This window comes from Rhincodon typus, chromosome 8, assembly GCF_021869965.1.
Source record: "Rhincodon typus isolate 14 chromosome 8, sRhiTyp1.1, whole genome shotgun sequence".
Classification (NCBI taxonomy): Eukaryota; Metazoa; Chordata; class Chondrichthyes; order Orectolobiformes; family Rhincodontidae; genus Rhincodon; species Rhincodon typus.
In genome coordinates, this window is record NC_063339.1 from 77,084,507 (window position 1) to 77,094,570 (window position 10,064).

At 40.6% G+C, this 10,064-nt stretch overlaps 1 protein-coding gene across 1 annotated transcript; it reads right to left on the reverse strand.

Moving 5' to 3' along the window:
* Positions 1-2,451: 2,451 nt before the first annotated feature.
* On the reverse strand, positions 2,452-10,064 carry LOC109916749 (EEF1A lysine methyltransferase 3-like). Its single transcript, XM_020516484.2, has 3 exons — positions 9,980-10,064; positions 8,882-8,994; positions 2,452-2,854 (listed from the first exon to the last, which is right to left on the reverse strand). The coding sequence occupies exons 1-3, from the start codon at positions 10,019-10,021 to the stop codon at positions 2,452-2,454; spliced, it is 558 nt and encodes a 185-aa protein (XP_020372073.1). The 5' UTR covers positions 10,022-10,064.

Consider the following 10,064-nt stretch of genomic DNA (forward strand, 5'->3'; position numbering starts at 1 on the left):
ACACTGCCCACACCCAGGTGGCACTATATCCAGCTGTCATCTTATCTGGCACCCAATATAGCTGGTATCCTATTTCCTCCACATTTATCCTATGCAGATGATATCTTACTTGCCTGGCATCCTACCCCCTGCACATCTGACACCCTACCCTCTCAGCATGCTAACATCACACTTACCATATGTACTTACAGTTTGACAGCAGCTGTCAGAATCTTTACATTTCACAATAGGGCAACAAAAGCGTTGATACAGAGTTTGTGAACTTTGTGAAAGACCATGATTTGTGTTCAGTGAAATTGGGATTTTTCTGCAGGACTTGGATATTCAGTAGACTGAAGGTCAGGTTATAGTGTTTTGCACCTTCACACTATGTGAATGGTTCTGTCGTATTTTGCACACGAATAAGTATCAAGCTCAGTGTATACCATCTACAAGAAAGACCCAGTAATGCGTCAAACTTCCTTCGGGATCACATATTGTGGACGAGTGTTATACAGAGATCGCACTATCATACCACCCGTAGCAAATATATTTACATTCTTCTCAGTTCCATTATGCAGGGTGCTACGTAGAGGTCCAACTTCGCAAAATAGCTCTTAACTCTGCTCGAGCATAATTTTCGCTTGCCTGCCTACCTCTGCATCTTCACAATCTTCATGTTCGTTCAGATTTAGGTTTCTTGTTGACCTACGGCTCGAAGTCACGTTGTGAAGCACCCAGATTTTTCAGGAAGTTGGCTACTCTAGTCTGTCTTGTGAGCTGCGCTCATTGTCTCTTAAAAATAAGGAATCCTTAAGGTGCGCATGGAGAACAAAGCAAAACAATCGCCTTGCCCACCTAAAGTTAGTCTATCATTCTATTCCTATATGTTGATGTTTGCAATATAAATCAATTGAAAGTTAGTGGGTGTCTTCTTTCTCTCTATGTTATGTAATTTGATCCTGCGGTAGGTAATTCTTATAGACGCATAGATATTCTTTTATAAATATAGCAGCATTGCGATAACATTTATTATTTACGTGTCATTACCGATTTGCTCAACTTAATGGAAACACGTACTTCAGAGAACCAGTTCACTGTTTAATTGTATCTATGCATCCATTCGTCAACTCAATCGTCAGCAACAGAGCAATAAACTGCACTTTTTAAATGACAAGGCATAGCATTGCAAAGTTAAATCACTCAAGTTCATTCAACATTGCAACACCTTATCAAATCGAATCAGATTTATGTAGCCCTTTTTTGCCGCAGTACGTAGATGAAATTATGCTGATTTCAACCTCGCAGGATAAATACTTAGGAAAATTAGGTTTCACAGCCTGTACTTGGAAAACCAATTAAGTAACTGGAGAATGTAATGTATAAGTGAACGGCATCATCAGCAGGCGATTGCAGAGTTTACATAGAATGCAAGTAGACTAGTGTGTACAGTTTGCAATATGATACCGGTTAATTCTATGCTGCCCTCTTTGTACAGTTGGGCCAGTTAGTTAGCCCAAGGACCCGACACTTGTGTACCAAAGATAATCTTTTATGGAGTGCTCGAGTTGGGATGAGCTCTCATGACCTTCAAAGAAGAGCTATCGAGACAATCTGAAAGCTTCGCCTAGATGTTCTGATATTAACTTCGAATCCTAGAAGAAGATCGCTGCACCTGTCCTAACTAAATTGGAAAGTGTGCAGCCTCTTTTGAAAGTAAGTGCATTATCAGGGAGCGGAGAGACATTGTAAGGAAAAGAAATTGAAAACCAGCAACTGGTCTTAAACTGCGTTCTCCGTGGCACCCTGTCCTATTTACAACTGAAACTTCCAGCTGTAAATCGATCTTACTTACCACCGAACCCCTGTCAAACACTCCAAAAAGGTGAAAATGGTCATCGCCATATTCCTGAATGACCAGGAATAGCAGTTTGCTGCCACTGAGATGAAGTAATACTGCACTTCCTTTAACTTGGTTTTGTACATTTCTTTCCACAATGATTTTAGAGTTATGCAAACACAAATAACATCTATTTCACTTGCGGTTTAGCATAGAAACATAGGGTTTAAATTGACAAAACTATAAGCACTTTCTTAAACACTTAAATTTGTGAATCACTTCAATATTTGCTAATTTGATTAGTCAGCCTAAAGCAATGTATGTATACTAATTGAATTTAGATATTCAGCAAAGTTAATATGTCTCTCGATCCTTTTTATCTGTTTGTCACATAAATGAGATCTATAACTTGCTTAAGAAAGCATTCTCAATAATTAATTCCCGCGATTCTTATAGGACAGGAACAGACGTGGCGGAAGGGTGAATCTGTCTGGTTTCATTCATCACTGTCTAGAGCGTTTAAAATTCAAACCTCCGTTTGAATGACTAAATTGTGTTTAAAAACATGTAGCCATGTCTTGATTGATTTATTACACGTTACTACTGCTAACGGTAGCAATGTGGGGCTCCTCCTATTTCTTACAGTCGACAGAATCAAGTTTGGTCAATTTGTAGACAGCTATGTATTTAGTCTCTAATCTGTCCAAAACATGGCAATTAAAATAGCCAGGCAGAGTCACTTCATGGAAAGAAAGAGATCCATTCCCACTTCGGAATTCGGAAGCCAGGTAAATCGTTGTCCTTTGGCTGCAGAGATGCCCCAGTGCATCTACAAGTGCGGTGTAAGAAGATGAAGAATAGACAATATCCGAATCCATGACGACATCGTAGTCAGTATTAAAGTTATTTTGATCTTCACCCCAGGTCAGTGCACAGACTTTTGAACGGTGCCTGCAGGCAAAAGGGACGTTAATGGAGATGTTGTTGTTTATTTGCCTCAGAATTGCTGGTTGGCCTGTCACGGTAACGTTTCCAAGTGAGAACAAAAACATACAAGAATGTTTTATTCATGATTTACGCTTGATTTCATTTTGATCCCGTATGAGGTTCACCGAACCAAAATATAACCGCCTTCAACGAATAACATACATCTAGGAGAGGGTATCATCCCAGGAAGAGCAAGCTTTTTGACCCACTGTTAAACTGATACTCAGACAAGCTCCCCAGAAGTTAGTGACATCAGTAACATAAAAGCAATCACCATGAAGTATACATAATACTAGCTATCAGGTACTCAGAAATGAGACTGATTTAAAACAAGCATTTTAACGACACATTTGCTTTTAAGTATTTAAGGACATGGTGATAGAGAAGGAAATTCCAGCACTAGAACGTTTCAAAATTAATACCATGAAGTTTTCAATATGTCGGTTTTAAATTTGACAAGGAGTTGGGACCGGATGAGATACATCGAAAGATACTGAAAGAAGTGAGTGCAAATTTCAGAGTCTTCCTGAGACTCACGGGAGGTGCCATTCGTTCTGGAAAATTGCGAATAAAAAAAGAGTGCAAAAATAAGCAAAGCAACTACAGGTCGGTCAGTTTAACTTCTAGACTGAAAAAAAACGTCTAGAAACAATACGATGATATACGATTAACGAGTTTGACTTTGATTTGAGATTGATTTATTGTTGCCACCTGTTGAAATACAGTGTAAAGTGATGTTTTGAGTGCTGTACAAGCAGATCGTACGTACAAAGTGCATCAGGGTAGCAGAAGAGACTATAGAGTACAGTGTTACAGCCGCAGAGAAGGTGCAGAGAGAGAGATCAACACTAACATTTGAGATGTCCGTTCATTCGTCTGACAACAGCGGGAAGAAGCTGTTCTTAAATCTGTTCATACATCTATTCAAACTATTATATCTTCCGCCCAATGGAAGAGAGTGGAAGAGAGCATTTCCAGGGTGGGAGAGGTCTTTGATTATGTTGGCTGATTTCCAGAGGTAGCAAGAAGTGTAGATGGAATCAACGGATGGAAGGCTGGGTTAAGTGATGAACTGGGCTTTAGTCACTACTCTGTAGTTACTTGCGATCTTAGAAAGAGCAGTTACCATATAATGCTGTGATGTATGCAGATAGGAGGCTGTCTATGGTGCATCTATAAAAATTGGTAACAGTTTTTGTGGACATTTCGAATTTACTTAATCTCCTAAGGAGGTAGAGGCATTGTTGTGCTTTCTTGACCATCGCATAAAGATGGGTGAACCAGGACAGATTGTTGGTGACCATCACTTCCAGGAACTTGATGCTCTAGACCATCACCACCTCAGAACGATTGATGAAGATAGTGACATGCACTCCACACTGATTCCTGAAGTCAATGACCAGCTCCTTTCTTGTGCTGACACTTTCATAACATGCCACTAAGCACTCAATCTCTTTCCTGTACTCTTGTCATTGTTTGAGATCTGACCTAGAACGGTGATGTCGTCAGCAAACTTGTAAAGGGAATTAGGGTGTAATTTGGCCACACAGTCGTGAGTGTATAAGGCGTATAATAGGGGCTGAGAATGGAGCCATGCAGGGCACGAGTGTTGAGGATTATCGTAGAGGAGGTGCCATTGAGTATTAGAACTGATTACAGTCTATGGGTCAGGAAATTAAGGATCTAGTTGCAGAGTCTCAGGATTTGGAGATAAGTTTGCTTGGAATTCTGATGTTGAAGGCAGAGCTGTATTCAACAAGTAGAAGCCGACATAGGTATCCTTATTATCTAGATGTTCCATGGATGAGTCTAGGACCAGAGAGATGGCATCTGCCATGGACCTGTTAGAATGTTAGGCGAATTACACAATGTCAAGGCAACCTAGCAGGCTAGAGTTGATGTGAACCATGACTAACCTCTTGAAGCACTTCATAATTATGTAGATCAGTAACACTGGGCAGTAGTCAGTGAGGCATGCTGAATGATTTTTCTTTGGCACTGGGATGATGGTGGTCTTCTTAAATCAGGTGGGTACTTCAGAGCGTAGCAAGGAGAGTTTAACGATGTTAGCAAATGTTGATAGCAGCCGGTCCAAATAATAATCATGTAGATAAATCTGGATTAATTAAGGAAGGGCATAATGGATTTATTAAAGGAAATTGTGATTAACTAAATTGTTTGACCTTGCTGAGGAGGAAAAAGGGAGGGTTGATGAGGGTAATGCTGGTAATTGCGCGTGCATTGACTTCAAAAGTAGTTTGATACAGTGGGATACACGCTGTAATACCTGTAAACAGAAGCTGAGCTGTGGAATGAAAGCAATAGTAGGAATGGGGGTGCAATATAGACGGAATGATTGGAAATATTCCTGCAATTTGGCTAAGACTTGTGCTGCAGAACCTGCCACCGCCTACAACCACCCCTCCCACCCCCAAACCAAGCAGTTTCAGTCCAGTTACATCATTAACATCTGCTTGACAATATGCAAAAATGCCCAGTAATGTCTTGTGCCCAAAAAAAGTGCAGCATTTGTCCAAACAATAATAGGCACTCCATCGGTCTACTCTCGATCATCAGTAAAGCAATAACCTGCTGACTGTCGCTAAACTTGGGGTCTGCTAAGGCTGCCCAGTTCCCGACCTCTTTGCAGCCTTTGTTCAATCATGGACAAAACAACTGAATTCCAGAAGTGAGTGCACATAATTTCTCTTGATATCAAAGTATGATATAATGAGAAGTGGCATCAAGTAGCCCTGGAAAATATGGAGTCAATAGGAAATAGAGGAAAGTCTCTCTCCTGTTTCGGGTCATACCTGGTGCAATGGAAGATGGTTATGTTTGTTGGAGGACCACTACCTCAGTTCTAGGACATCTGGCAAAAGTTCCTCAAGATTATGTCCTCGGTCAAATCATCTTCAGCTGATTGATCAATGACATTTCCTCCATCATTAGATCAGAATTGGAGATGGCCAATAATGATTGCACAAAATTCAGCACCATTCATGGCTCTGCAAATACTGAAGCAGTCCATGTCCAAAATGCAGCAAGACCTGGACATTTAAACCATGCAAATGTCAGCCGATGACAATTTCCAACAAGACAGAATCTAACCATCGCCCCTCGACATTCAATTACATTGCGAAATCTGAATCCCCCGCTATCAACATTCTGAAGGACGCCATTGACCAGAAAATTAATTGGATTAGCTATTAGATTACAGTAGGTACAAGAGCAGGTATCCTGCAGTGAACAAATAACGTTATTCGAAAAAGCCTGTACTCCACCTATGAGACACAAGTTTGTAATTTGATGGAATACTCCCAACTTGCCTGGATAAGTACAGTCCGAACAATACTCAAGAAGCTTGACACCATACTCCATTAAAAAACGTGCTTGAGTAGCCCTATATCTTCAGATAGCCTCTCCCTCCGACATTTAGCAGCAGTATTGAGTTTGCAAGATGCACTGCAGAAATTCACCAAAGCCCTTTTGACTTCACTATAGACTGCACCTTACCTAGCCACCACGACTTCTGGCATTAAATACATGGGAACACCACTACTTACAAGTTCCCTCCACACTCCTCGTGATCCTATTTGAAATATGTTGTCATTGCTTCGGTGTTGCTAGGTCAAAATTCTAGAATTCCCTCCCTAATATAAATATGGCTCCACCTAAAACAAATAGACTGCAGTAGATCCAGAAGGATGCTTACCATCACCCTCTCCGGGGTGATCAACAATGGGCAATAAGTAACGGCCCAGCCAAGGGGTGGCTGCATTCCATGAATGAATAGACAAAAAAAAACACAAGTTCACATTCTGAAATCCCAAGTGACAATTAATTAAGTTCCAGTGTAAGTCTTCAATACATTTATCATCATCATATTCAGGATTATCCATACACTGGAAAACTGCCCAATTGCAGAATCTCATCTCACATTGTGTTGTGCGTTTTGCAAGCTTGGGCTCATTGAAAAATATCAGTATCTTGCTTGTCATAAATAGCTGAACTGATATGGTGATTGATATGGTCAACGAGTCTTTGGGATGTACGACCTATATACCTGGCAGCAGTATTAATGGGGATATTCTCCATCTTAAAGACTCTGCTTAATAGAGTCGACTTGCCAACAAGTCAGCACTCTCCTTTCATGCAGTTGGTTTTGACCTGAATTTGTATTCTGTTGCAATGTCCAGATGTGTGCAAAACAAAAACATTGAATAAAATGTATTTTTTTTGTCTTTCAGCAATTTCCAAATATTTAATTGGAGGAACTTTCCACTCATGCAATAATCAATGTTCTTTTTCCAAAAAGCATCCTAATAATTCTGCACCAGTGGAGGAGCCAAGAGAGTGGTGGTAAGGTGCCGCTGGGTGTCATCAGCATGCTGCAAATTAATGCAGTATTTTGGGGATTGTCAGCGAGGCTGTATGTCAATAGAAAATAGAAGGAACTAATAGACCCTCAGGGGGCACCACGCTAAATGCTGCTGGACCTGGAAGAAAACTCATTGTAAATGATAAATGAAAGTAAAATACTGTATATGCAACAAATCTGAAATCAAAACAGGCTCAGCTTGAGAAACCCATCAGCTCAAGGATTTTGTGCTGTTGAAAGGGGACAGAAACATAAGTTCTGGGAAATGCTAAAGGGTGATTAGAGGTTAAGATTGTAGAATAAAAGGCAAAGGGAGTGGCAATTTTTGGAGAGGAAGCAAGGATTGGATCCATTGTAGGCGCCAATAACAGAACAAAATCCAGACTATTTCTGCCTGTCTACAGTTCCAAAGAACGGCCAAGACTTCCATAACGCATTATCGTAACATGTACGCTGCCTACCATATGACAGTTAAGAATCAGACTAGGTAAGAGCAAGACAGCCGGAATGGTCATGTGTATTCAGTGCTGAAGACAGACCAAGAAGGACAAGGCAGGATATTTTACATTTTCTGCAGCCAGTAGTTTGTTGCTTTGATCAGAATCATTTTGGTAACTGACAACAGCGAGCAACTTGATAGGAGGAATTCAAACATGGAAGTCTTGAAAGAAAGGCATGAATTAGGGAGACAAAAACAAGATACCAAATATTTAGAGGAAAAAGGGAAATTGGCAATGGGGTAAGTGTTTATTTCTGTGGCTGAGAAGAGAGATGAGGTTAACAGATGTAAAAGAGTAGAGAAATTTATTAGCATCATCCTCTAACATGGGAAATGCTGAGTGAGTTTTGATGATAAGCAGTTTAGTGGGAAATATGGTCGAGTGAGCAAGAGGTGGGTCTCATGAGAAGCGAAACTGGGAGATGAAATTTCTCTAACTAGGAAAGGAACTTAAGACCTCAATTCTTGGGAAGGGGCATCATTAGAGGAGGTTTAACTTGGTAGGCTCATGGACAAGAAAGACATGGCAGAGACAGCTAGTTGGGTGGTATTGATCTTTGTGGCAAATAAAGCCTTAAATTCCTGGCACAACTTGTTATAAACGACAATGGAAGAGGCAGGGAAGAGGACATGATGCAGATGATTAAGGAAGCTAGGCTAAATCATTAGACATCAGAAGAATAAGGGTTGACTTCATTAAATATATCAAATTGCAAAGGATTTTGAGCCAGCAGGTGTTGAGAAATGTGTTTCCGGTCTGGTTAATGTAGAAGACCGAGTCACAATCTCAGAATTAAGGGCTGACCATTTAGGACTGAGATGAAGCGCAATTACCGTAGTCGATTCCATGCTGAATCTTTGAAATTCTGTACACTGAAAAGCTGCAGGTTTTCAGTTATTGAGTATATTCAAGAGTGAACGAGATGGATAAATGCGGTGGTCTTTAAGGGATATGGGGTTAATGAGGACAAGGGAGTTGAGGTAGAACGTCATCCATGATCTGGTTCACTGGCGTAGCACTCTCGAAGCATCAATTGGTTTCCGCCTCCCCGTTTCTAATATTCTTACGTTCATCACACAATAGTGTAAATCTCTAGCACTCAGACCACTTCTTGATTGATATTGACGTTCCTTTATGTTTCTCCACTCGCCAGTAGAATGGCCTATTTTTAATTCAATACCAGGATATAACTCACCTAGCAAGGTTGCTAAGATCCCTACGATCCCAGTGCCTGATCCCAACTCAATCACTTTATTCCCAGTAAAACTGACGTTCTCTTTTTCGAAGTACCGGCAGAACACAACCCCCTGAAAATAAGAAAAACATGTTGCTCAGGAACTTCTGACTGAAATTTAACAGGACGCCGCCTTCCAAACCAGACTGCGGACTAACTTAGTCTCGTCGAATAGGCAAAGGAGGGTTCAATGCACGTTTCATGAAACACACCCATTAGTCGCAATAGCATTACGATTATTTGAGTACCATCTTAAGACTCCCGAAAGCATCATGCAGCCGTTTAAAGTCATTTGATTTGCTGTCCATGTCAATTCGCGCAGAGCAAAATGTTTGAGAGAGACAAACAGGTATGTAAATCGAAATTGTTGGAAAAGCTCAGCAGGTCTGACAGCATCTGTGGACAGAAATCAGAGTTAACGTTTCGGGTTCCTCAGATCGGTACCCAAGTGATCGGCATCTATTACGATTCAACATTCCTCGGTGGTGTTACTCTAGATTATACGATTAATAGTCTCCGGTAGAGATTGGCTCCACTAGCTTCTGTCATAGCAGTCACAATACTATCACTGAGTTATGGTTGACAGTAAATGAAAAGTATCAGAAATTTCACCTTACATTCAACAGACAAATGATTTTCAGTCCTGCGGTGTGAACTTAATTCGAAAATATAACACTCCCTCTAAACTTCATCCTAAAAGTACGGCAGGCAATTGGAACTTGCAACTCATGTTTATTTCATCATTTAAACCTCTGAGTTATTTTAAGAAAGGATACGTTAGTGTGCGCAAGGCATTGGTTACACCATGCATCAAAACATGTGAACCCAGTACAATTCACATTGATAGAATGAACTACTTTTAAACTATGCCTGACATCTGAAAACTGTACTCATCTTCCTAAGATGTCAAATGAAATGCAACGTGTTCCTCGAGCTCCACACTGTTATCTCTGACTCCAGCATCGGCAGTTCTTACTATCTCTAAGAGCGGCTTTCTGTTCTAATTTAGTCAAACGCGGTTTCTCTTTTACTCTATCCGACTAACGCAGTTGAGTCACAGCCTCCCAGACATAAGAGGAGAAGCCCATCTCAGCGTCCATGTATCGAACGATCTTTTGAATTAAATCCGCAAAATTCGAAGTT